Source organism: Thunnus maccoyii, chromosome 4, assembly GCF_910596095.1.
Source record: "Thunnus maccoyii chromosome 4, fThuMac1.1, whole genome shotgun sequence".
Lineage (NCBI taxonomy): Eukaryota > Metazoa > Chordata > Actinopteri > Scombriformes > Scombridae > Thunnus > Thunnus maccoyii.
The window spans coordinates 22,452,332-22,480,010 of record NC_056536.1 but is presented as its reverse complement, the minus strand read 5'-3'; the positions used below and the strand labels follow the sequence as shown (position 1 = coordinate 22,480,010).

The window sequence follows — 27,679 nt, the reverse complement described above, 5'->3', positions numbered from 1 at the left end:
GTCCCCCTCCACTCAAAAATGAGTTTTGCTTATTGTTAATTCACTTGGATGTTTGAGCTTCACGGTACAGAATGATGTACGTATGTGCAGAGTTTGACACTAGTAGGCTGTTTTCACATTCATCTGCTTAAGGAGGAAAGTTTCTCTGTGCTCATTAAAAATCTTTAAGGCAAGCATGATCTGTGACATCACAACTGGTTTGGAGCCAATCAAAGTCCAATGTGTAACTTAGACAGATGTGATGTGAAAACGTGAAGCCTCTAGCGCACAAACACTGAGAATGGGATTTGAGTGAAGCAGGAGACATCTTGTGGTAAACAGTTAAATTTCTAAAGTGAAAAATATGTGCATATTAATCGATTTTGGAAGTTTTAATGAAGGAGAAGGAGATGATGTCATTTTAAGGATTTTAGTGAGGTCATCTTTTTGTGGAAAACCCATATCAGAAACAAATTATTATTCCAAGCAGAGTATTTTTATATGTCTTAAAACCTGTCTGGGGATTTTTAAAGGAAAATGTCTCCTTCTCAATGATTCTGCATTGTCTGGAGGGATTTGTGTGTTCCACTCACACTCAAACTCTCTCAGTTCTTGAGTCTTGAGTCCTCAGTAATTATGGTAGCACAAGAACAACATTATTTTTAGTGTTAAGATTCACTATTATACAGGAATGTGAAACAGAGTGATACGCATCATGGAGAAACACCCACTAGATGGAGCTATTGCCAGCCAGGGATGTAGGACATTTGGACTTTGTCGGTTTCATTTTGGCCAGTCTGTGTGGCTTGTCAGAATGCAGAAATAGAACAGATAAACACATACATAGCAAAACGACTAGCGGTCAGTCGCTGGCTTTGGTCTAATTGTGCTGCACCACTTTTGATGACATCAGGCCTATTTTACCCTGCCTGAGATGGGGCTTTTAGAAACATGTGATTCAAATGAGATAAAGACCTCAAAAAGTTCCTTGCCCTGGGCTCAATTCAAAGGGCCATAAAACATAAAAAATAAACACTTATTCCCATATTTAGATCATAGCAAACATTCCCATATTTACAATAAATTTGCACTTGGGACTGAACTAAATCAAGTGGTCCTGCCCAGCAGGAACTACACGTTGAATGTTTACACTAAAACAAAATATAACTGTCCTCTCTCTTTCCACCACGTCCCTCCCTTGCTGAATGATTGTTGTTCCACTGAGCTTGCCAGTGACTATACAGTGCACAGTGGCATCAGCCAATAGTGGAATCCCCTGGTGGCGTGTCTGGACTGGATCCTCTGTGAGGTTACACCACGTTGCCACTGCTACAGCAAACATTACACCCTGCCACAAAGTCTTGCACATGTGTGGGATTTTACTGTTAGTGAACAAGAAGACAGGTAGAATAATCTGATGTCAACTTCCCACCTCACCTGCTTCCATTCCTGCTTTTAAAATGAAGTACAAGTGATCGACATTATCAACACGACATATGTTGACTAGTAAATGTACTTCCTTAACACAAAGAAAGATGACCAATACAGTCTACTTTGGCAAAGAAATTTAACTTAATTTTATTAAAATATTGAATAGACAACTTTCTCACCAAGTTTACAATAAAACGTTTAACCTCCAGAAAGAGACATGATAAACAAATACAAATTAGTTTCCAAATCATTTTAAATATTTAAGACAACCGAACCGCCAAATGTCCAGCTCATGATAACCAACCCATGGTAAGGACTGATAAGAATGTGTGGGTGTCAGATCAGTTTACTCAGATCAGTTTACTCAGAGCTACGAAGCTGCTGTGTAGACTGTTGAAACATAACCATTGCTTTTGCTAAAATGTGCAAATTCAAAGAGTTCCATCATCACTCATGCGTGCTGTCTGACAGGCTATAATTCCTCAAACATGACCCAAAAAATAAAGACAATTTAAAGAAGTCAAAGACAACAACAACAACAACAACAAAAAAAAAGACAATTTCCCATATCTACTCCATTATCATTTAAGACAATGCAAAAATCAACTACTACTGTGCAACTAAATGGACTACATCCAACTGCTTTGTTTGTGATAACAAGAGGAGGTGAAGTTGTGCGGGATCATAGTCCAGGCTTTGTTTCCTCTTAAGGCAGGTAAGCTTTAAAAAGGTCCTCTTCATCAGAAACCAGGGCGGCTAGATAGAAGGGTGTGTGCTTCACATCACAGAGCCCAAGTTAAGAGAGACACATCTGTCTTTCTCTTGAGCTTCCTTCAATGTCCATTTATTGTTGTCTTAGGTAGGTGTGCGTGCATATATTTACAAATTTTTACCAAATGCATTGCCACCGTGGAGCCTCTGCATACTTCTTAATACGTGCAGTGACAAGCAAGGCACCACCTCAATAGGTATCTTATGCCACCCTCTTCATGTGTACATCCTACTGCAATCCATCATCACTCCATCCCCTTCCATAGTTAATCTCAGATGCACTTTTCTCTGCACTTCCCCCTCTCCTCTTTTCCTTACGTAATATATTGATTAGCATGGGTTTAAGTATGTTTGCATGTGCAACTGTAGGTCTATATTGGTTTTTGTATGTGGAGAATTTGGGCTAACTGAGCATTTGGACTATTTTGGATATTTCAAAGAGGAGGGGTGGTGTAAGGAGAGGAGGAGGGGTAGCGCTGTCTGAGCCTCTAAAAAACAGGCAGTCTGGTGGAGGTCAGAGTACAGGCATTGATATCCTCGGTGTGCGAGGCTCTGTGCAGGGACGGTTCTGAGGCACTGCGGTTAATCTTAGGGAGGGCATGCTGGAGAAGCTCAATGGAGGACAAGATCTAAAACAAAAGAAAGCGTAAAAGAGAAGAGAAATTAAATTTTGTTTAACAAAACACTCTTCGTTCAGCTTTAAGTCTACAATTACCAAGAGAGTAGTTCACCTGCGGGAAGAGCGGCCTCTCGTCCTTGGACTTCTTGATGCAATCAGCGACCAACCTTTTCATGGCTTTGGGGCAGTTCTTGTAGAGCTTACTGAGGTCAGGGGACAGATAGCCCCTTCCAACCATAAAGATAATCTGAGAGGGGGAGGTCACAGAAAGCAGATGAGACATTAATCACTGAAAATATTCAGGAGTTGAAGTACTGATCCAAGTTAGTGCGACAGTAGGAGACACCTGATCAATTCTAAATCAGCAGTCCACCTCAGAGATACTGTTTAAATATGGCCAGTGAGTCTAAGGTGACAGGCATTCAAAACACTGGAGCTATTGTGAAGGCATGATGCTGCAGAGATAAAGGATGATAGGAGTACTCTATGTACTTGCCAGGTCAGCTGAGTACAAAGTCATTCTACAGTATCAAGGAGAATAGGGGTACAACAGGGCATATGGGCACACTTTGTTCACTACTCTAATTTGAATACAGACACGGTAAACTAAACTGAACAAGGAGCCAGACACGATTCCAGGCCAGGTCTTGTGGCCTGTGAGGGGACATAAAACCACAGACACACACCCATGCACCCCTTTTTTTTCACAAACATCCAGGGTTGTGTTACTGATTCTAAAATTAGGCCAATGGCTCCAGGACGCCCGCCTCTGTTCCATGGTGGGCCTTAGGCCAGCACCACAACCCCCTTCAGACAGCCAGCCAGTGTCTTTCCACCACCTTCTGGCCTGAGCTCGCAGCCTGACACTGGGACCCAGATGAGGACCAGAGCTTAGACACGTGTCAGAATGTGGGTTTTTGGCAAATTCATTTTGCCAGACACAAACAATTGCTGTACCTAGGGCTGCAACTAACAATTATTTTCACTGTCAATTAATCTGTTGAATATTTTCTTGAATAATTGATTAGTAGTTTAGTCTTAAAAATATAAGAAAATGGTGAAAAATGTAAATCACCATTTCGCAAAGCCAAAGATGCAAACTAATGTCCAGTCAGTTTACTATCAAAGAAGACTAAAGAAACCTGAAAATATTCACATTTAAGAAGCTCGAACCAGATAATTTTAGCACTTTTTTCTTTAAAAAAAATAGTTGATGATTAATTTTCTGTTGATTGATTAATAGTTGCAGCTCTTGCTGTAACACTGAACTGTTGTCACCTAACATATGGCATGCGTTGTCACTTAACATATGGCATCTGTTAATGATGTGATTTTACCTGATCTCTGTTTGCTATCTGGGAGTACGGGAGCTCTCCCGTCATGAGCTCAAAGAGAACAATTCCATAGGAATAGACATCAGATTGGAAGCTGTAAGGATTGTTATCCTGCATCCGAATAACCTCAGGTGCCTTTAGACAAACATACAGAAAAACAACAACAACAACAAAAAAACAAACAGTCTTTTTAAATCACATTTTTACAATTAATGTGTGTCTCACTGCAGTTATCTTATTTCTGTACTGAAACTGAAATTTAAGCAGTGTTACTGACCATCCAGAGAATGGATCCAGAAGGCTGCTCCACCTGATGCGAGCCACTCCACCGGGCCTTCACCGTAGCAAGACCAAAGTCTCCAATTTTCACTGTTAGCCCTTCATGCAAGAAGATGTCTACGCTGCTGTCAAGGAATCACAGCTAAAGACCTTGAGGAAGCACAGATTCTGAGCCAGTATGACGATTATAAAGCATCGAGTGCATTTATCTTACACACAAAGTACACACACTGTAACAGCTGATAGAAAGGATACTGTTGGACTTCATGTCACGATGAATGATGTTCTTTGCATGCAGATAGCTAAAAATGAGGAAGAAAAATATGATGACATTTGATTCTTTTTTAGTTTGATTTATCAGAAAAATGCCTTTCTTTAAGACTTACTCCATGCCCTGAGCGGTCTGCCTGGCGATGTCTATGAGCTGGATCATCTTTAAGTTTGTCTCCAGGACATGAATATGTTTGTAGAGGCTGCTGCCCTCACACCACTGGGTCACAATAGCCAGGTTGTCCTTCGTCATGTAACCCATGAACAACAGGATGTTGACATGTCGCGTTTTCCTGCGACCAGAGGCAGAGGGGAAGAGGAAATCACCAAAACAAAGATAAGATAAAAGTTAGCAATGAAGATGAATCACCATGAATTCAACAGTTTGCAACTGTCAGAACAGATGAAAACCCAGCTGTTAGACAGCTAAAACAAATTATGAGACGACACTGTATCCTGGATTTCTTACCTCAGGACAGCCACTTCATTTCTGAATGCCTGTAACTGCTCTGGTGTGGGGTCAGTCACCTTTAAAATCTTCACTGCTACATCACCTACAACAAAAAATACTGTACTCAGCTACACCTGACGCATGAAAGTCACAGTCAGCTCATATGAAGAGTTATACAAGGTGCTTACTGACAAGTGAAAAAGTGAAAGTGTTAGTAGTTACACCTGAAAGTGCCCTGCCCTGTCTGAAATGCATTCCTACCATGCCATTTCCCTTTGTATACAGTTCCAAAGGAGCCTGAACCGATGCAGGAGTGCAGATACACCTCACTGGCCTCGATCTCCCAGTAGTAACTCGAGTCCCGCTTGTCCCGAGGCCTCTGGATGAAATGAAATCAAAAAAGGTGCAACAGATGTGAGACACACAAACTAAATATAAGCCAGTATTCTGTAAGGCAGATTGTACTAAGGTGTCTGGAAGTATTTAATGTTTTTACAACATACATGACAAGATAAGATAGATATAAGACACGACACAACATAGAACTTACTATTTTATTTTTCTCCTGAGTGTTGAAGGACGGGGCCCTCTCTCGCTGGGCAGGTGCAGGGGCTTTGGATTGGGACTGGGACCAGCCTGTGGGGCTCTGGTTAGGGGAACTCCCCGCTTTACGAACAGAAAGCGAGTGACAGAAGAAAGGGATTCAGTATGGAAGAGTGTCCATCAATTGTGAACTACTTTCAGGATGCCACTAAATGGGGTATAATAATTCTCTCTAGATATTCACACTGACACACTGTAAAGAGGACTGTATGGTGAATATTGAACAATTTGGGACGATGATTTTGACTTTGTCCTAATTTCCCCCTTCAAGCTTCCCCTTACATGAGACGCCCTATGAAAAAAGAGTTATGATGGACAATGATAAAATAAATCTCCTGGATGAACATCACATTTCATGTACACATTAACAGAAGTCGTCAGTAGAATGGAAAAATAGTATAAAGATTGATGACAACGGTCTGCAGAGCCTTTTATCATGTTTAATGGCCTAATTCATCTAGATAAATCTTGCATTACCTCCCTCTACTACTAAGCTTTATTGTTATATCTATTGAATGTTATGAGTAGACCTCAATGTCAAATGCTGTGCTCAAAAATTTCCATTTTGGAAGTGGGGATGGCTAGGCAGTCAATTCAGAGGGAGAGGTTTGAAATTGAACATCTATCTGTTTTAAGTGAATGCACAATCAAAGGGGGAAATTTGCGGTAAGGGTGAAGAAAACAAGTGTGATGCAGCATAAAAAAGTACACAACAAGGCGCTAAAGAAATCAACAGCGAGCACTTACCCGAATCATGATCACGCATCGCATCCTAGAAAGACGAGAAAAGACAAAACTCTGTCAGCTTCTTCAAACTGCAAAACACAAGCTGTGCTTTCACTTATGGTTTGACTTCACTACTAAGATTTGAATGCAGATAGCCTGTTTGCAAGGCATGACATTCAGACTGCACACACATACACTCTGCTTTCTAACCTTATCTGGACTCTCGGATGAGGCCTCAACAAAAGACTGGGAGAAGTGCACAATACCTACTTTCCTCTTCAGCCAGAATCTATGGCACCAGGAGCTGGGGGAGGTATTCAGGCAGTCTAGCTACTCCCCAGCAGGGTACAATACAACAGGCCAGTGAGGACAGGGGGGGGAAAGGAACAAAGTAAAGGAAAGTGAGGAAGGAATGATGACAAGAGTGATGCCCAGGTTTCTACCTGGAGAGAATAGAAGGGAAATGTTCTAAAAAGCATGCAAAACTGATGAGCTGATTATGCAAGATTACTGGAGGTGAAAAAGCAGAAACTAGAACTGAACAAGGGGAAGTCAAGTGTCACATATTTTAAAACTGCTAAAATAAGATGCCATCAGGGGAATTACACAAAACAGGCTGAACCCTGTCCAGGTGAGAGGTAGATAAGAGGTAGAAAAGAGCAAGGCGAAGATAGTTGGAATGCCTGAGATGCACGTAGGAGGGCAAGATCACTCTCAGGCAGGAGATATTTTAGGAGTAGCCGCCTGATTCTATAGGAGTACCCAGGAGGCCCATATGGTGTGTAGTTACCTCAATCATGCTGCTGTCTACAGGCAGGGTAGTGCTAACCATGTGGACGTTGGGCGTGGAGGTGGAGCGCTGCCTCTGGGAGAGACCGCCGCCTGTGGGTGGGTAGGGCGTGGTGTAGTTGAAGGCATGAGGGGTGGAATATCGGTGGGCCGAGCTGTGAGGGCGAACAAGGATCAAATAGTGAGACTGAGCAGCTATTGTTTGTGTCCTATGTCGCTGCTGCAAAATGACACGTGCCACTGACATTTAACATGATGCTGAAATCTGTAACTTCTTTAAAAACTGGACTGCAGTGGGTGTGGTAGTAGTTGGTGCAGGGGCATTCTGGTTTCATTTCTGTCATTTCCTTTCACTGTCCCCATTAAAACATCATCTGTTTATATTCATCAACAGATTGCTGCCACACAAACAGAACCAATGAGGAGCATACTTCATGGTTTAAAAGAGAAACAACAAACAAAAAATATACAGAGTTAAACTGAGAAATAGCATTGTGAGGAAGTAGTAATTGGTAAATTTTATTGTGGCTTTCCCCTTATCCCATTTTTGGCTAACTTGACACTGTGGAGGTATTTAGCCTGTGATGTTTGCCAAGATCAGTATTGGCTCAGTTAAAGAGTACAAAGCTCACCAGCCAAATACGTTAATCTCCAAACAATGCAGATGTCGGCCTAACTTGAGTTGTTCACTTTTAGAAGCACAAACTTGAATTCAAACAAGTCAAAATATCCCAAAAACATGTAAAAAAAACAAGCACAATGCCTGATGATGTCCATAGAATGGATTTCAGTTCTGAATTTAGTCAAAAGTCTTGGTAAACCTCTTGTTAGGACTGGGTGATATGGACAAAATCAAATATCATGATATTTTTGACCAAATATCTCAATATCAACACGCAACAGTATTGTGGGAATGAATGTGGGGTGCTTTAACAAAATATTTACACAATGAGATTGTTGATAAATAATCATGAGTAATGTGGATATAATGACTAAGTGGGTAAAGGCAAGAACAGTCTGGTAAGTTCAGAAAGTTACATCACTTTATTGTAATGCAGCATTTAAAACCAGGAAAAGACAATACTTATGCTATATCACAATATTACGATATCCAGTCTCATATTACGATATCAATATAATACCGATACACTGCCCAGCCCCACCTCTTGTTACAGGACGATTAACTGTGCTGTAGCTGCTGGTGAAAATGGGGACAGTGGAATCCCAGCTGAATGATGTATATACACAGAGATCACATTACATTATAACACATATGACCATGGGAGTTGAGAACAATCCCCCCGTTTGGCAACACAAAACTACGTTTCTAAACAGTATTTGAGATAGCTCTGCATGGAACAACTTGATACTTTGAGAGTGCTAATTTGGCAGCTCAGTGAATGTTTTTTTTTTAAAACTATTTTAAGTGCTCCTGAAACAACAGGCTCTTTTGACACCTCTCGTTACATCAGCCCCTTGGATACGTAAGCCCCCATAAAGCTGGGGACGTCATTAAACGCAGGATTTAATTCAATTAAGATTAAGGTTCTTTACAAATTAGAACAGAAATACAACTGTGTTGTAGGCTAGCGTGACAAATAACAGAAAATGATAGCAGTCATGGCTAAGTAGCACTCTTATCGTTAGCTCCCTGTACAATCACCAACCATAGACGTAGTCCTACAATTGATGCATGGAGAGGCATGATACTGGGCGACACCATCGAATACTCAAAAAGGCATCACTCTGGACAAATACCTCAGCTTAAAATGACAAAATATGGGCATTAACAAATCCGAACATCAATGACTCCAGGTCATTTCTCCGCCCTAGCAGAACTACAGTATGTGTCTGTACTTTCTGGTATGTGTGTGTGTTATGTTTTTGAAAAGTACTCTCATGTGTACAAGTCTTACTTGAGTGTGTCTTGAGGACAACTCTCTAATGTATATTAATATCTTATGTTAATAAAAGGAAGAGAAGGGTTTGTCACGGACAGATCAAGCATAAAAATTTACCTCACCTTGGAAACCGGGTTAGTGATTCTCTCATTCGCCGAGATGTCAGTGGGGGCAGTGATGGGGCACCGCTCTCACCGGGTGTTGGACACAACCTGAAGACAGAGAGACAGAGAGAAAGAGAGAGTGTGGGTGCTTAATCACGCAACAGCTGGCTGCTAAAGACTACAATGGTTGTCAGGTCAAAGGGCTTATCTCTTCAATGTCAATGATATAGATCTTTGAATGCTTACTGTCAGTCCTACAGCCTGCATGCAAAATAACACTAATAACCCTCTATTCTCAGTTCAAGTATGCAAAGCCATGTATACGAGCTGAGACCTAATCAGGAGTAGTATCAGCAGAACCTGCTTTCCCTATTTCACCCTAACACAAAGAATGTGATGCACAAATAATCTTACAAAGACTTGATTAGATGAAACTTTAATTAAACTATTCCCTTTCATGCAGGTAATGGATGTAGGATGGCAATTATTCAGTTATTGTCTGTTTCTCAAATTATGTATATATATTAAAAAAAAAAACAAAAAAAACATTACAGACTGTTATCAAAAGGTCATTTTTTGGTTACGCTGCCATTTTATGGTGAAGACACTTACAGGAGTTGTCTGATGTTGCTCCAGTCCACACACATTGTGGGCACTTTGGTGCTACAATGCTCATGGAATTTGTAGCCACACGTTTGGCAACGGAAACCATTCAAAAGAAACTTCTGGCAAATATCACAGAATGCTAGCTTCAGATATGTCTTCCGAACCTGTAAATGACAGAGAAATGTACGTTTATTTCTGTAGCAGTAACACTTATTTGAGTGTGAGGATACTGTAAATGCTTCAGGTACTCACAAAATTATGCGTAGTCAAGGGAACATGATCTAAAACCTCCACCAGCAGCTCTTCGCCAATCAGTGAGGTGGAGTCAGTATTCCAATCCATCCGGAATTTTTTACTGTTACAGAAATGGATGAAAGCCTTTAAATGAAGGGATATGAAAGCAGGCAAAAAAACTGCAGCACGTAAGAATGATATATATGCGACCTCTGATCTTATTTCCCTGGTTTTCAAACCCACAACAGTCCCGAGCTCACCTCCTCTGTCCTGGATGCAGCCTGAAGACAGCGCAGCACTGAGGCTGCAGACCTCTCACCTTCAAGGCTTTAATCAGGCAACTGTGCAGAGTCATACCTGGTCGAACGTTTACCTGAAGGACAAAAAAAAGGGACGAAAAAAAACTTATTAGAGTATTAAGTCCTCACTTGCTTGCAAGGATGTAAGCAGCTCCATAAGCCTTTAGCTAACTGTGTACCAGTGTAGTATTTCTGAAGCCTTAGTCCAAGTCTGGAAATCCAAGGTTGTGAACTCTCAGAGGCACCAGTACACCATCTTTTGCCTGCAGTGGAAAATCAACTCACCACAGTGCGTTGCTGGTTTGGGAGGTAGACGCGGATAGTGCTGCTAGTCTTGGAGTCGGGCATCTTGCTGTCATCTGAGGAGCGACGCTGGCAGGGAAAGCCCTGGACCATGGTCGGTGAAAGGCACGGGCCCTCGAACGCAGAGTCCTTCATTCCGAAGCCGTTGCTCAGGGTCTTCCACGCTCCCTGAAGGTGCTCCATTAGTAAAGCCAAGTGCTCTCAATGGTCTGGAAAAAAGAAAAAACAACAAAAAAACCCAAGCACCAGTATTAGTACTCCAAATGCTTGAAAGCTCACATCACCAGTTGACCTCTCGGTTAATATTATATTAGTTCTCTTTCTTCTTGATGAGGATGGCGGTGCTGTGCAGACTCACTGTCAAAGTCTATCAGACTAACATGCAAAACGAAAAATGTTTTTCATTATGAAAAAAGTAATTAAATCCATTCGTCCATCAATCTTTTTGAGGGTATGTATATAACTTTTTAAACTCTATCTTTGGAGTATCAAACGCTCATCCCAGTCATTTTGAAAAATGATTTTAAAAAGCAAGTTGTTGTTGTTTTTTACTGACAAAGCAGCTGCAGTTGTCTTGAATACATGTCAGTTACAATAGATTCCAACGGTGACAAGTTTTTACTGCCGGTGGGGGGGAAAAAAAGTAGCACAAAACAAAGATAGATTTGGGTTGCGGCATCGAGAACTCGTTTGATGTAATCTCTAAATTTAATCTAACCAAGTGCAACCCCCTCATATGATGGTAGGGGTTACATCAAAGTGGTGAGGCTTTCAGAAGTGTGACAGGAAACCTCAAGAGTAAATGTATGTTCTGAACTGTTTAGTGGCCCGAAGTGATTATTAAACTCTGGCTTCAACCCTACAATAAATCAAACTATAATAGTCATTTATAGAGTTATTTTTGGCACAAAAGGTGGATTTTCCATTTGACAGAGCAGCAGAAGAAAATAATAAAGTGATACTTAACTTAATAACAACTACGAAAAAAACAATTGTCATTTGTCAACTAGACCTGCCAATCACAAACAAATATGCTCCCTCTTCTGCTTTGTTTTCAGTACAAATGACAGGGCTATATATACAGACAGACAGACGTTTCACTGATTCTCTGTCTTTATTTTCGCTGTGTATACTTTCACCCTGCAAAAAACTACTGATTGTCTCTGCTGTGTCTCCTGCAAAAGGCCTGATTACACTGAAGAGATGATTTACTGCAGTTCGTGTCACAGCAAGACATAACTCACCACCTGTACTACTTCACTACAGAAAAAAAAAAAAAAGCAGGAACTTGGGGAGGACTGTGGATCTTACAGTCTTCCAACCATGCTGCAGGAATTGTGTTCAAAACAAGTTCTGTGATCCATCCAGAGAAGGGTATCAACAGAAAGAATGTAAAGTCCAGAATAATTAGACTTTACTCCCATACTGCTTAGATTTGTCCCACATAACAGGTCAGTCTACATAACACAGCCACATTTACAAACTCACGGCGAGTTTTGCATCCACATGAAGAGAGTTTCAATATCTTGACTTAAGTCTTAGCATTATTTGGGAGTTAGGTTGAACTGACTTTTTTGAACGCCTTCAACAGAGCTCCAGTTAAATTCAACTTCTTGCTAAAAAAGACGAATAAAGACAAGGCAACTAGTGAAATGCGTGCACTGCTTGCACAAATATCAGAAGCTAGTTGCTACGTGTGTTTTTATAAGGCCTGGTAGTTCGAGTTATTACTGTGAAATTGCCTGTAAGTTAGGCCCTCAGAGGCGAACTATAACGTTGACTAAACTTCCCTGCACAGCTCTATTCAACCCCCATTCAAATTTCACTTGTTCAAACGATGCATTTCTTGTTCATGTGCCTCACGGAGAAGCGGTTAAACATTTTTTAGTTAACATTTCAAACATAATTCCCAGAGTAGCAATGCTAGGAGCCTATAGCCTGTATATGCTTACCAAGAGAAGTTAGAAAAGTTGTGCTCCGCCATAACTTCAGGAAAAAGTGGCGTCGGTGACATCATCATATTTGCAACGCATTCAAAGAAAAGGAGGAAAAAGTCGAAGTTGGTTAAGACTCTCAAATTGTATCAACTTATCTTGCATCCGGTAAATGTAGCAATAATGTAAGACGTGAAGGTCACAGGCGGGTCTTTTTGGCGAGCCACCTAAAATACGAGAGGAAAAGTTTAATCTCCCAGTCGTGGTAAAAGCGAGGAAAAAAAATCCGTCGGACCCTCAAAGTGATACGACGAGAGATATTCTCCAAGTCCCGGGAAGCAAATTCAGATTCCCATAAGTTGCTTGTTAATGCTTCGCTTTCCAATCAATATTTACGTTGTACATGAGAAGGTGAAAAGGTTTGAGTTGGTGCCGTGCGTCCGTCTGACGCCAGTGATTGAAACAGGACCTTGCAGTCATAACAAGAGTTGCAAGCATCAGTCACACTGCGCAACTACAGCACTAATTTAAGCCCTCCCACTCCGGTAATACTGTTTTTTGACTCTTAAAAAAATCTACCACTAGATTTTTACAAGGTTAGCTTCTCAATATATGACAATTTTTCTCATATATACCACATTTAAAGGCCTATATGCGTGCCGCCTTTGAGAGCGCAGTCCAAGGAGCTCATACAGCCAAGGGTTAACTCTTCACGAAGGCTAATATGTGTATGAAATATTAATATAGTTGATAATAAGTTAATGCACATTCGTTAAAATATTCGTTGCGATAGTATCTTTTGAAAAGCAAAAAAAATCGGCCCACTACCGGTTTGGAGTGAAGGAGTAGGCTTATCCATTATTAACTCCAAGTGCACCATCATCTGGAGACTTGGGGACAGTGCAATACTTTGGAAATCATTTTGGAGCCTTCCTGATATGCATGACAGTCATTTTACATATCTCTGGTCAAAAAAGACAATGAAGAGTCAGCTTGTATGTCATGTAGGCGACAGTCAGAAAAAGTTCCAGCTAGAGTTAAGGGTCAAGATTTCTTTAACTGACAGAAGAGCATCATTTTTGTAGTTCACAGTGGATTTGAATTGTTTTCAAACATTAAAACAGGCTTAATAAGAACACAGCTTCAGCCGAAAACAAAGCTTATTCTCTGCCAAACTGGTCTTGAAACAGTACCATTGTGAAATGATATCTTCCACACTCACCATGTGTTCACCATCTCCGTATCATCCCGGACTGGGTCCCCTGAGGTAGGCACCCTAATCACAGATGGCTCATAGGTCCTATCAGCAAGCTGGAGTTGACACCATCTGAGAATAAAACAGCCTCATGAACATCCCAGTCAATAAGTCTCGACGGGTTCGGCACACACATAAAGCAGCAGCAGACAGTACGTCTCAATTACAAACCCATGTTATATTCCTGATTGTGCAGCCAATTTTACTTTCATTCTACCCAGCTAACTTTACAATATAGTCTACATTTCTGAAAATGGTATTTCATCGCGGGCATTCAACCTGACAAATAAAAGAAATACCAAATACTGTTTTCTGTGAAGATGAGGGCAGGGCTTTGTCATTGTGGAGTGTTTTAAGGTACTCCACCCTACATCCAAACAGCAGCACTGTATTTCTGTCAGCATGGGATATTATGATGTACATCTCTTAATCTATACAAAATTATGCACCGCAGATTGTTATATTTTTTTCCTGGTATGTATTAAAGGTTGTGAGCTGCAGAATGAAGACCACAGGAAACAGCAATCGCCATCTCAGAGCGTTACAGTCAAATCCACCTTAAGACGGGGACGAATGCATCTTTCCCACTTATTGATCTAACTGAGCACTCAGATCAGTTAGCTGAGAAGCTTGCAGCGCCCGTCGTTCATTGGATTGCTGTCTCTATCAGTCCTCTTGTCTTTAAAATATGATGCAATCAGGACGCGTTAAACAAGCAGGGCCTCAGGCTGGGAAACACATACATATCATTGCTTGATTGTTTTGATTATTGTATGTTTTTAGGCTTATTGACACTCTCATTGCAGTTCCAGTTTTCAGTGATTTTCAGAATTTGGTTTAAAGTTTACAGAAATGTTTTTGTTTAAGGTTTTAGTGTTATTTTAACATAAGCATTCAGACAAACTGGTAAGCCTATATATTACAACTTTGTGGGTATTGAAGAGGTGCAAAATGCTAGTGTTTTAAATATACATTTTGTTTTATTTATTATTCATTGCATCAGAAAATGACTCTGCAACTATGTTGACGATTGAATAATCTTTCAGTGATTTTTCAAGCAAAAATACCAAAGATTGGATGGTTTTAGCTTCTCAAATTTGAAGACTTGCAGTTTTTCCTTGTCATACATGACAGTTAATTGAAGATCTTACAATTTTAGACTTTAGACTGACAAAGCAAGCAAATTAGAAGGCATCACTGTGGCTTCTGAGAAATGTGCCATTTTTTCACTGTTTTTTAACATTTCATAGCCTAATCAAGAAAATAATCACCAGATTAACTGACAATGGAAATAATTGTTAGTCATCAGAAAACTCTTCTCATCATTATGAGTAATTTTGACCTTATAATTGAAAACAATTCTTGAAAATTGTGATGTTGCTGGGTCACCCAGGAGTTGAAGATTCGCTTCACTTTTTTAACTGATTTATAAATGATCATATGCCTTAAACAGTAATAGTGGTAGCATTTATGGATACAAACATCTCTATACAGGTTATTGGACTGATTCTATAAACAAAGCTGCAATGCCTGCTTCTGAGACTTGTCTTAGGTACTGGCATTGATTTAATTGAAAGAAATCTGCAGATGTGTCTGAGAAGTTGACTGAAAGAGTTACTGAAGAGATAAAAGAGGTCACTGTACAACACAATACGATATTTGCCTACAGAAACCTACTTTATACCTTTAAATGCAGATTTATCTTGACAACAAGCAACTTATGGGAATCTTTATCTCAATTTTCCAAATGCTTTGAATAACTAGAGGCAGGCCAACAAAAAAAGAGATCACATGAAAATATTTTAAAAAATAGAAATGGAAATAAATAGTTTCCTGTTAAAATGTGAAAAAAAAAGTCTGGATTTTAGTTATCTTTTCTTATATTTATCTTTTTTTTCCCTTAATTTTTGGAAAGTACCATGTGAATTAATTCACTAAGAAGTAGCCTACCGGTAGTAGAGGTAGTAAACTGACATTATTACGGCTTTAAATATTTCCTAATGTTTATCATTTCAATAAGTTTTTTAATGTTAAAAGCGACGTGGGTAAAATAAGGTCACTCGATTTAGGGAGAAAACAGGACCGTTCTGTGTCCATGATTGGTTGATTCGCAGAGGCGGTGTCCAGACATCCTCGCGTTTGATTGGTTGTGAACAGACTATGTAGCCAATGACAGTGCAGGTTTTTTACTGGAGACTGTGAATGACAATTCAGGAACTCCTGCTCACACCGCATGTAGCGCAAAGAAGGAGGCGTAAACACTGACATAGCTAGATAGCCAGCAAGGTAAGCAATAAAACACAATTCTAATCAATTTAAGCATTAGATGTTGAATGTCTGTAAACTTTGACGCGATGATGTGTAAGAATTGATAATATTGAAAAATTGCACGTTTGTTCGGTTTCTTTTGTTAAAACGCGCTGGTTTTGGTTTGGGCTCACTAACGGAGCGTCGGGACCTCAGTCCGGCCTGCTAATGTTAGCCCGTCACAACGACTTTGGTGTGTGCGTCCCGCGCGGGAAATGTTGTTTTTATGGTATATTCACCCGAATACCCGCTAGAAATCACATATAATTAACGTTTATCGTTATTAGTGTCGGCTCGACAGGTTCTTACTGGTGAAAGAAGCTCAATCGTCGACTGAACCGTGCTTCTTGGTCGTGATCGTGAGGTGGTGTGCTAGCAGTGTCTCGCGAGTACGCAAGAAAAATCAACGTGACTAGGCCAGCGCTAGCGTAGCTGCAACCTTTTGGCATTTGATTCTGTTTTTTTTTTTTTTTTTTTTTTTTTTTGCAAGCGCAAAAATAACTCTAAATCAATTTTTCTGGTTTAATTACTTAAGGGGGAAGCCTCCGAAGATGTTAGAAATTAGTCGAGTTATCTGAATCATCTTGGTCAGACCCGGGCTTTGCTATTTCAGCAGATGTAGAGTTAACGTTACACGCTGCGATGTGACTGCCCTCTGGAGCTAACGCTAGCTTCAAGTTAGCATACAAACCACGACATGCTTTCATGGCCATTTCTGTGGCAGTCAGCGGCGTGTGTTGCCATGTTGCCTGACGTGAACTCAGAGAGGATTTCAACACTCGGCTGTCTGTTGATAATAACTCCGGTGGAAATGAGCACACACGTGGCGACTGGAGTATTTCAGTAACAACCAAGGGAAACACTATTATATAAGCTACAAGTTGAGGCCCGACGGGCATTTAGGTGACCATCACAAAAACTGGAAGCAACAAGTTAGCCTTTGCAGTCTTTTTCTATAAAGATAATTTCAATCCAGCTGCCTCGTTTTCTTCTCGTTCGCCGTCTTTTAGGTACTTACTGTGAGGGGCTTCAATTACTAATTAACTCACATTTTCCCTGACTTGATGTCTTTAGCATCGTCAGCAAACAGAAGTTTGGCCAATGGCGATCACAACATGAATTCATTGAGGAAATCGTGTAAGTTAGTTTAGTAGTTAGTTGTAGATTGGCCAATTATCATAGATTCCGTATCTAAAAAAAAAATTACCCCTTTTGTTTGATCGTAGATTAGATCCCCTCCCCAGGTAGTATTACACTAGATTGACTTTTGCGGTACTGTTATTTGACTCAGAAATGAAGAATTGTGTTAATCATTGTAATCTTTCTCAAATTGCACACAAAATAAATCTGACATCATAGAGTTTGTCCTGATTTTTGACAACCCTGCACAAGAATGGTTAATTGATTATGGTTATTTAATCATGTAATTTGTGGTGATATGCTACTTTTTTACACCTTGTGTACACTGGTTGCAGAGCAAAAACATTTTTGCAACTGGGGTAAACTGCTGCATCGGGGGGCTTTCACACCAAATATGACAAATAGTGTAATATGTGCTTGGTAGGTCACAAGCTTAAAAGCACATTATGTCAGTTAGTGTGCTTGTAAGTAGTCTGAACAGATTTGGCCATTAGTGACAAATAATATGCTGCGTTAATGCTTTTAGGTTTTAAATCATACAAAGCAGCTTAATTATTTGACCAGAGGCTGCTTTCTAAGCTTAAGTTGAACCAGAATGTAACATATAAAAATTTTTTTAAAAAAACAATATAAGCTGGCATCCACATCTTCTTGGTAATTATTTGTAACATGCATGATCATAATGAACAGTTACAGAAATGAGTTCCACAAAATTGGCAAAAAATAAACCTTTTGCAGTCAAATTATATTCCACTTTCTATTCTCCAGAATGACCATGCATGTGCTTCATAGAGGTTGCCATATTAGAGAGTCGAAGCTGATTTTAGTCAGCAGGAGACCTAGAGGAAAATCAAGGTGGTGCACGCCAAGAATATATCTGCATTCCCCACTGAAAAGAGTTGCCTTCTTCTGTGTGTTCGGTGTGAAAGCTCGGTCAGATGGACAGCTGAAATGCTTTTTTTTTTTAATGAGAGCATAGGCTGATTTTACTTTAAACAGAATACTGTATACTGATATGTTGTTCTTCTTTTTGTTTTGTTTTGTTTTGTTTAGGTAATGGAGATGAGCAGCAACAGCGAGTGCTTTGGATGTGGCCGCTCGGGGCATTGGATCAAGCATTGCCCCAATGCTGGCGGTGCACGTGGACGCGGCAGGGGTCGGGGACGAGGCAAGGGTACTATCTACTATTCAGGCCACACCCAGTATAGAACAATTATCACAAAATACTTGGGTTACATATTATAATTATTACCTTTTTTTTTTCCACTGCACTTTGCATATGTTCTTCACTTCTTGTACCTGTGTTTTGGGTTACAGTCCTGCACAGCACTTCTGATGAAACACATTATTCAATTAATTAAAATAAACACTTGCATTACAATCTTGTATTCGTATTTTCATCTTTGCGTACTTATCTGTCTGTGTCATTACAGAGCTGTTCTGCTATCGGTGCGGAGACCAAGGACACATGGCCAGGGACTGTGACCAAACTGAGGATGGTGTGCATTGCAGTTCTATTTCTTCTATTTGAGCACTAGTTAGTTGGTGTGAAGTGGTATTTGCTTACAACAGGATTGCAGAAGTAATTATGACATTATTTCAGCGATACACAGTTCACTACAGTATAGTTACCAAAACATTTGTTAGTTAATAATTGAACCATCTTTTGAAATTAACAATAGGTTGGGTTTTTTTTTTCTGTTCAGCGTGCTACAACTGCCACAGGAGTGGCCACATTTCCCGGGACTGCAAGGAGCCCAAAAAGGAGAGGGAGCAGCTTTGCTACACCTGCGGCAAGGCTGGTCACATGGCCCGCGACTGTGATCATGCCAATGAGCAAAAGTGCTACTCCTGCGGAGGGTTTGGCCACATCCAGAAACTTTGTGATAAGGTGAAATGTTACAGGTGAGTGTTGACTTGCTGTCCTGTTTTTCGAAATGATCCCCTTCATGTTTTTTGGGGGGGGGCTCCAACGCCACTGTAGTTCTCAAATGTCTGATATATGAAGTTATTTAAAATCTTTTTCCACTGTTTAGAGTTTAGAGCTTTAAATTAGGCTTAACTTTTATTGTCTTAATGAAGAAACTCACTCCGTGTTATTGTTTTCCTCCAGGTGTGGTGAGATTGGTCACGTTGCTGTGCATTGCAGTAAAGCCAGCGAGACTAACTGCTACAACTGCGGAAAGGCAGGCCACCTGGCAAAAGAGTGCACCATTGAAGCCACCGCATAATCAGTGCCCTCTGTTGCCCCTCCTTTTTTCAGATTGATGGTTGGTTGTATTATTTTCTCTGAATCCTCTTCACTGGCCAAAGGTTGGCTAACAGAGGCTAGTCCCAGGCCAGTGAGCCTCTCGACATGTAATACAATGAAAGGGGTGAAAAAATATCTTTCTGCATTCAATACAAAAATGTTTTAGTTTGGTAGCGGTGTTATGTATAATGCTTTGTTAAAGAACCCCCCTTTCCAAGCCACTGGTGATCAGAGATGGAATAAATGGGACTAAACATATGGGAATCTATAGGACCTCTGAGCTTGTGGAAGTGAGTCTCAGTAAAATGAGAAAAGAAGGGAGTAAATGGAAACCGAACTTCCATGTATGGTTATTTTGGTTTGTTTTAGTGGGATATGAGTTGGCCAAGAGAGTATGACATGGAAACAGTTCATAACATGATGCATTTCAGCCCTACAAGCAGCTAAGTGGGCGATAACAAACCACATGTTATATTGCTAAGATATAAAATTTTTTGGAGGTATTAAAAGAAACAAGTTCTTTTATAGAAATCTGTTTACAATTTAAATATCACTCGGTAGCCCAAGGTAGACATTTCTTTTAAAATGGCTTTGGAATTTTTTTTTTTTTTTTTTTTTTTTTTTTTTTTTTTTTTTTACCTTGGCAAAAATTTAACATCAAGAACAGTCGTCAGAACAGCAGAATTAGGAGTTATTTGGGAATGAAAAATGTTTTCACAGAAATCAAAATGTTATTTTTGTACAATATCACTTAGACTACTGTATAAATACCATTTGCTTGTACTCAGTTTTTAAGTCGGAAGGAAAGTGCAACTGAAGTCCTAGAAAATAGAAATGTAATTTTAAACTATCAATAAAGCTGGAGGAGCACGGGGAGGATATTGTTGTCTGATTTCTGTGTGATATGTATGTACCAATGTTTGAATGCTTGTTTTTAGGATGTCTTTGCAGATGTTTTTTTATACTTGAATGAATGTGTCCATCTTTTTAAAAAAAAAAAAAAGTTAAACACATAATTTGACTCTTCAAAGAAGCCTAAATGCAAGATACCCTGTGAGATAAACATTTATTATGTTCAGCTGGTTAGTAGTTTACAAAGTAGACCTTACTTTCCTTGTACCACAAACATTTTTGTCCTGCCTGCCCTTTGTTGCAATGCCTTGGCAAAGTATCTGCAGCATTACAGCCCTACGATTCAATCCACATTTGTACATCCATTATCTTTGTGCAACCACACTTTTCTATGCAGGTTTTTCTAAAGAAGAGGGGCTTTCATTTTGCACAGCATGTTGGATAAAACTGGAAAGGAGATACTGCTGTCTCTAATCAAAAGGGTCAGATATCCCTGTCAAATTCCTTCTGGGTTCCCTGCAGCAAATTTAGCCACCCTTGAGCGCATGTAGGACATGCGGGGCTGACTGCAGCATGTGTCATCAGTGAAGCACAGCGGTGTTGTGATCCGAAAGGGAGAGTAAAATGGAGAATTTAGCCCGACTGCTCGCTAATGTGCATCACTACAAATGAATTACACACCATGAGATATATATATATTCATATAAGCTGCGTTGAACAGAAAGAGTGTAGATGAGCGTTATGATCAGTGAGTCGTGTGTGTTGCTGGGAGCGCTGTGCTGTGATCAGTAGCGGTGTTTGTGCGTGCAAGACATGTTAAGCTCCACCTCGGTGTCTAAAATGGCAGCGGGGGTTGCGGTGCAGATGCAGCAGCTCCGTAACTCCTTCCGGCAGCGATGCAGCAAGAGACCCTCCTACTTCTCACATGTCGTCACCGGGTCTCGCCCAGTCAAATTATTATGGAGAAAAAAAAAAAAGGAAAAAAAGAAACAAGCCGAGCGAGCAGCCAGCGCGGCCGGAGTGAGCCGGCTCATGCTTTCATGCTGGGTCGTTTTTTATCTCTTTAACCCGGTGATAAATAAAGGAGATGAGGGGACTCCTGCCGCTTTACCGGGGCCTGCACACCCTGAGCAACCGTCAAGCCAGACGCAAAGCTGGGATTGTCGGTTCTCGGTGCGGGTTTTGCGGAACTGAGTCTAATAGCAAGGTACGGTTGTGGAGCGGGTTTCTGCGCCTCGGCTCAGTCAAACAATGCGTTGTTGACAAGGCGAGACTTTATAGTTGCTTTAGATTTTTTTTGTTACTATTTAGCAAATCGACGTTGCATACAATGTTGCATGCAACTTTGTCAGATGTGGATGCGCTGGCTGGCTGGCAGGGATGAAACAACAGGGCATCTGACATCAGAGACAACAGATGTAGCTTGCTTGTTTTTTTCCCCTCATGAGAAAAACAATCGCTGATACACTGTGTTCTCAGTTTGTTTGTTTTTTTCAGCCCCAGTTGCAGAAAAACACTGAGAAAAAAAAAGCCACAGGAAGACCTTTTACATATCTACTCTGATTGCTGTAAGATTGTTTGTAATATGCTAAATGTAACCAAATACCCCTGTTTACTGCTGTGTCACTCTATGGATTCTCTGTAAACCCTAATCTGTTGCTTTCTCTGGCAAAAATATAAAGGGTCCATATAATGTTATACTGTAGAGTCAACCCTGTCACTGATATGTCATTAGACATACACTATTATGTGTTGAAACAATAATGACATTTTATATACTACGAGATAAGCCATTTCACATGAAAATTGATCCTTTGAGATTTGTAATTTCCCTTTAAAAGTGAACCGGTGATTGTGTGCACACATTCTTGTGTCGGCTTATCTTTCACAATCAGCCATATTAAAGCCCATTAGGTATTTGACATTAGTAATTCACCTTTTCACACCACTTTTGATCATTTTGACAAGGCATGTTTCACATCAATCATCTTTTATCTACACTGTGTTACATATTTTTCTACACGTTGTCCACCATTTGATTTCTTGCTTGGCTTTTTGGTGGATAAACCTTTTTCCGGCCCTTTCTCTTACAGCCACAGCCAAGCTTTGGACTGTTATTCGACATTGATGGCGTGCTTGTACGGGGAAGGATGCCAATCCCTGCAGCAAAAAAGGCGTTTGAGAAGTTGGTCGACTCTCAGGGACAGTTTGTGGTGCCAGTTGTTTTTGTCACAAATGCAGGGAACTGCCTCCGACAAAAAAAAGCAGACCAGCTCTCTCACATCCTGGGAGTACCTGTGAGTTTTCAAACTGTAGAAACATGAAGACCAAATATAACTTAATCAGACACGAAACATGCACTTCTTTTTTTGTGTGTTAATGTGGTGTCCCTTAACACCTCTACTATTAACCTCTCCTAACTCTTCATCTATTTCTAGATCACACAAGATCAAGTCATCATGTCCCATAGTCCACTGAGGATGTTTAAGAAGTTTCATGACAAGTGTGTGCTGGTGTCAGGACAGGGACCAGTCCTGGAAATTGCTAAAAAGTATCCTGGAATCTTGCTTTTCTTATGTTTTTTTTCCCCATGTTTGTGATCCATTTAAATCAATTACATTATGTAATACTCTTCACTGCTCTTTTACACTCTGTCTTTAGCGTCGGCTTTAAGAATGTTGTCAGTATTGATATGCTGAGGGAATCATTCCCATTGCTGGACATGGTGGATCACAACAGGAGACCCAAACTGCCGGTGAGATATTGAAGTCTTAGGTAGAAATCAAAGATTTTGATTCAAGAAATACCAAACTTCTTAAGTCATATACAAAAACACATGTGTAGTTTCCCTTTTTTCATTCCAGTCCAATCCTGTTGCCAACCTTCCAAAGGTTGAAGGTAAGTACATGTACCTCCTATTTCATCTCAAAAGTATTTCAGATGTCAGTCTCATAGTTCATCAATGACTGTTATATATTTGAAAGTACTGATTTCTCAGAGATGACATGTTTTCCCCATGAAATTCCACACACAGTTGTGATTCTGTTCGGGGAGCCAATCCGATGGGAGACCAACCTGCAGCTGATTATTGATATCTTGTTGACCAACGGTAACCTCAGTAGTGTTCACCTAACCCAAAAGATGCCTCACCTCCCCCTGCTGGCCTGCAACATGGACCTCATGTGGATGGCTGAGGCGCATTCTCCACGGTAACCTTTGAGATTCAGTGCTGTCACTGAACATTTTCAAAAAGAACAGTTTCATTTATTAAGAGAAAAGAGGAGTCTCCAAAGCTACCAGTATATCTCTCTGTCTAACAGTATCTCTTTTTGTCTCAGGTTTGGCCATGGGACGTTTCTTGTGTGCTTGGAGAACATCTACAAGAAGATAACTGGTAAAGACCTGAAGTATGAGGCTCTAATAGGAAAACCCAGCGAGCTGACCTACCATTTTGCGGAGTATCTCATCAGAAGCCAAGCCATGCAGTGGCAGTGGAAACTTCCCATCACTTCCCTTTATGCTATAGGGTAAGACAAAGCATCTAACAATATTGCAAATATAGTTAACAAATATATTAAGAAAGTAATGAGACTTGATGATCTGATGACCATGATCAGAATTCACTTTTGACGCCGTCTGATGGCAATGCAAATGCAAGTAATGAAGAAAGGCAGAGAGCAGGAACAAGTACTGCAGACAAAAATTTTAAACTCGCCCCAGTTTTATTTGCATAAAGCTGTTGAAAATGTGTTCTCTCACATTTTTAACCTAGTTTAACATAAATGTAGCAAACTGAGAGGCTGAGACGTCGCTCAGTAATCTAATAAAAAACATATGAAAAAGCAGAACTAACAACTGCCAGCAGGAACATATTAACATATTATGCCTTATTTTCAGAACTTGTATGTTTCACTTAACCTTTTCATCACAATTGTTGCTGTTGTACTAATACAGCTGTGCTGTGTTTGTGTGCCAGCACTTTGTAATTGTTTCAATTGCTCACTCATTGTCAGAGTTGCAAAGAGCAGCAGGAAATAAACACATTCTTGCACATATCAATATCTAGGCTAACTTTGTGCACACTAATAGCTTCCCATCTGCGTTCCTAGGGATAACCTTATGACTGATATCTATGGCGCCAATCTATACAACCGCTACCTGGAGGAGAGAGTTGCTAGAAAGAATCCCAAAGCCGTTGCCAAGATGGTGGCCACCACAGGGTCAACCGCTGCAGTGCCCCAGGAGGAGGAGATCGACAACCTGCGGGAGAGCGAGCTAGCGCTGCCCTCTGCTACCTCCTGCAAGTCTGTCCTAGTCTGCACAGGGGTCTACAACCCCAAAGCAGAGGTGCCATCTGATGCAAGCCGCTGCATCAAAGAGACTGTGTTCCACGGTCACCGGGACTTCATATTTGACCCCGCACTGGTGGAGCCGGGCCACATTGTGCAGGATGTGGCAGAAGCTGTCGACTTGATCTTTGAACAGGAAAAGTTTGTACCTCAGTAGAGTTTTGAACCAACAGGTCTGTGTGATTATGGAAGCCCCAATAGAGTAGGAGCCTAATACTGTGGACGTTGTTAAAACACCTGACAGGGCATTGACAAAATATGAGTCTTCTTCTAAACTTTCAGAAATTGAGACAGATTTTAGAGAAATTTAACTATCATGTAACTGTTACTCTCAACGATGTTTTATATTGTTTTTGTGATAGTTTACCTGTTTTTCATTAAGGAAAAGTGTAATAACGGCCTTATTTGACCCTGCTAAATATTTTTTTAGAGGATAGTAACATTTTAGATTATTAAAAATTCTGAAATCATCCTATATTTATTATAAGAATTTACCAGTGTTTTTATGAAACATATTCAAATAACGTTTTAACCCTTATTCTCGAGATGACTTTTTATCATTGCATTTTTAGTCATTTGTTTACCCATTTATCCTGGAAAATCTATGCATGAATATGAGAGTTATACTTGTACTGTAAAAACAATCGTTGGATGTGCAATATTGTCCTCTAATAGTACTGTCTGTCTGCATTTTGTCTTGTTGTGAGACCCCTGACCAGTATTTGCACAGATCAGATACTTTCATCTTTGTTAAATGTTTCTGTATCGTCCTGCCATGACCTGTTGATAATGATATAGAATTTCTTTTTTTTTTTTGTGCTTTAAAATTTTAATTCAAAAGATAACTTGACATTTATTTAGATACAATGCAAATCAAAAGCTTTTACCGCCCTACATTTGACCATATGTAGTAGTTTACTCATTGTAAATACCTTAACTAAAGAAAATATAAGGAATCATTACAAAAGTTTTGTGAACTGTTGTGTGTTTTATTTAAATGATCCATATTTTACCAATAGTAGCCAAGTTATTGATCACCGTAATTAGTCAGTGCACCATCTCTGTGTTTTTAAACATAAATCCTCTCATGAAAGCCGTAATTAAGAGTCCTGTACGTCTAATAGACCGATTGAAGGACTGATGAGTATCTAGGTGTTTCCAATAAAATAAGCCAACAAATTTCACAATTCTTATTGAGAATTCACTAAAACTGCTAACATAGAGGATGTTATGAGACAATTTTCAATTGGATTATATATCATACCTTTATCTGGTGCATTTCATGCCTTAATAAACAAGATTTTTCATAAATTAAATTAGGTTGCGTTGGAAGAAAAAAAAAGTGCAGTTACCTTGCTGGCCTCTGGCAGTTTAGCATGAAAAACAACTTTATCACACAAAACAAACAAACAAAAAAAAAATCCATTGTGCTGGCTTGTTACTGCCCTCACCTCTGTTTGCCACATGTAGTGTTTTTGTGAAATCTGTAGTAGTCAAAGTGTTCCCTCAGGTAGCCTTTATCTTTATATTGTGCTTCTTGTGCAACACATCCAGTACTTGTGGCAGTAAATCCATGTTCACAAGCGGCGTTTCATCAGAGTCCTCACTGAATTCTGACAGGTCAATTGGCAGCCTCCTCCTGTGTTTGGGCTTCAAAGAGTGCAAAGAGTCAACCTCTATTCCTGAATGTTTCTCATCTATGTATAGAATGAAGGTGGTGTTTTTGGCTAGTCTCAGGCTCCACAGAAGCAGAGCAATGAGGCAGCATAACATCACTCCCATCACCGTGTTAAAAGCTCTACCAGTGCAGCTTGTCGGGGCACAGGAAGAGAAATAGTCATCGCTGAGTTCAGTGATGGCTTTCTGAGCCACAGAGCTTGGACTAGCACAGATGGGCTCCTGAGAAACAATAGCCCTGTTCTTCAGCAACCACCTCCTCAGGTATTGGATCCTGCAGTCACAGTGGAAGGGGTTGCCAGATAGGGAGACCTTTTTAAGACCAACCAGTTTGTCAAACAGGCCTGAAGACACCGAAGTGAGCCGATTGTCCTGCACATGGAACTCCGTGGTGTCTGAGGGCAGGTGAGGCAGCTCCATGAGGTTGAGAGAGCTGCAGTTGACATGCAGACCAGAATGCAGGACAGCTGAACATAAGCAGGGCTGACCAAAAGTGTGTGCACTTGATGCAGCCAAGAGTAGGAAGACAGCTAATCCTGAACTGGAGAGCATCCTGCAGGATCAGGAAGAGGTTATTTCCTATTTGCACTGTAAGTTACAGTTTGCACAATATTGAGAAAGCACTTTTATGAAACAGTGAGGATGCTTAAGGAGATGCTCACAGTGCAGCAATCTGAGTATTCTTAAATAAGATATGGTACATAAAGCTGTGTATTAAGACAAGATTAACATCCCCAGAATCTTTTGTTAATGCAAAAAGTGAATGCATCTAAGAGGTGAAGAAAATTATATATTGCTCTGCAGCCTTAAGCTGTATTTGAGAAGTATTCAGATATGGCCAAATGACAAAGTGAAAGTCAAATCCCCATTAATTAAAAAAAAAAAAAAAATACAAACCTTTTAGAATTACACCAACTTGGAAGTTACTTCTTGTGTTGCAAGTCATCCTTAAAATCTTATATTCACTTATCTAATCCAGTATTACATTTGAGCTATTGAGTATTTCAAAAGTTCTCCTGAACTCGAGGCGTCTCTGTTTTGTAACTGACGTGTTATTCAACTCTTCACCCAATACAAAACGTCAGTGTGAGGAACGCACCAATGACACTGCACGGTTACGTTGCATTCGACATGAAGGAAATCCGTCTGCTTTAAGGAGATAAGAGTTTATCTGTTTAAAACAGTGTTGGAGGCCATCTGAAGCTCTCTCACACT

At 40.2% G+C, this 27,679-nt stretch overlaps 4 protein-coding genes across 10 annotated transcripts; 2 read left to right on the top strand and 2 right to left on the bottom strand.

Moving 5' to 3' along the window:
- Positions 1-1,527: 1,527 nt before the first annotated feature.
- raf1a (Raf-1 proto-oncogene, serine/threonine kinase a) lies at positions 1,528-17,203 on the bottom strand. 5 transcript variants are annotated; one of them, XM_042408492.1, is made up of 19 exons: positions 16,887-17,203; positions 13,856-13,960; positions 10,682-10,908; positions 10,358-10,470; positions 10,116-10,218; positions 9,870-10,027; positions 9,276-9,365; positions 7,254-7,407; positions 6,674-6,793; positions 6,485-6,509; positions 5,685-5,800; positions 5,396-5,513; positions 5,153-5,237; positions 4,800-4,976; positions 4,669-4,715; positions 4,412-4,530; positions 4,138-4,269; positions 2,913-3,047; positions 1,528-2,810 (listed from the first exon to the last, which is right to left on the bottom strand). In XM_042408492.1, the coding sequence occupies exons 3-19, from the start codon at positions 10,880-10,882 to the stop codon at positions 2,670-2,672; spliced, it is 2,034 nt and encodes a 677-aa protein (XP_042264426.1). In that variant the 5' UTR covers positions 10,883-10,908; positions 13,856-13,960; positions 16,887-17,203; the 3' UTR covers positions 1,528-2,669. The 5 variants fall into 5 exon arrangements, with proteins under 5 accessions (XP_042264426.1, XP_042264425.1, XP_042264427.1 ...); XM_042408491.1 differs by lacking the exon at positions 16,887-17,203 and adding an exon at positions 16,505-16,624; XM_042408493.1 differs by lacking the exons at positions 13,856-13,960; positions 16,887-17,203 and adding exons at positions 12,652-12,685; positions 13,269-13,405.
- On the top strand, positions 16,071-20,465 carry cnbpa (CCHC-type zinc finger, nucleic acid binding protein a). Of its 2 annotated transcripts, none has more exons than XM_042408496.1 (5): positions 16,071-16,174; positions 18,389-18,503; positions 18,769-18,834; positions 19,042-19,240; positions 19,449-20,465. In XM_042408496.1, the coding sequence occupies exons 2-5, from the start codon at positions 18,392-18,394 to the stop codon at positions 19,564-19,566; spliced, it is 495 nt and encodes a 164-aa protein (XP_042264430.1). In that variant the 5' UTR covers positions 16,071-16,174; positions 18,389-18,391; the 3' UTR covers positions 19,567-20,465. The 2 variants fall into 2 exon arrangements, with proteins under 2 accessions (XP_042264430.1, XP_042264429.1); XM_042408495.1 differs by having other exon boundaries at positions 16,072-16,174; positions 18,389-18,509.
- Positions 20,466-20,668: 203 nt separating this feature from the next.
- Positions 20,669-25,705, top strand: LOC121894994 (haloacid dehalogenase-like hydrolase domain-containing 5). 2 transcript variants are annotated; one of them, XM_042407758.1, is made up of 8 exons: positions 20,669-21,645; positions 22,532-22,735; positions 22,877-22,989; positions 23,100-23,193; positions 23,303-23,336; positions 23,473-23,647; positions 23,777-23,965; positions 24,548-25,705. In XM_042407758.1, exons 1-8 carry the CDS (start codon positions 21,526-21,528, stop codon positions 24,942-24,944), a joined length of 1,326 nt encoding a protein of 441 aa, XP_042263692.1. In that variant the 5' UTR covers positions 20,669-21,525; the 3' UTR covers positions 24,945-25,705. The 2 variants fall into 2 exon arrangements, with proteins under 2 accessions (XP_042263692.1, XP_042263694.1); XM_042407760.1 differs by lacking the exon at positions 20,669-21,645 and adding an exon at positions 21,652-22,006.
- Positions 25,553-27,488, bottom strand: gp9 (glycoprotein IX (platelet)). Its single transcript, XM_042407761.1, has 2 exons — positions 27,362-27,488; positions 25,553-27,017 (listed from the first exon to the last, which is right to left on the bottom strand). The coding sequence occupies exon 2, from the start codon at positions 27,014-27,016 to the stop codon at positions 26,294-26,296; it is 723 nt and encodes a 240-aa protein (XP_042263695.1). The 5' UTR covers position 27,017; positions 27,362-27,488; the 3' UTR covers positions 25,553-26,293.
- Between the last annotated feature and the right edge of the window lie 191 nt (positions 27,489-27,679).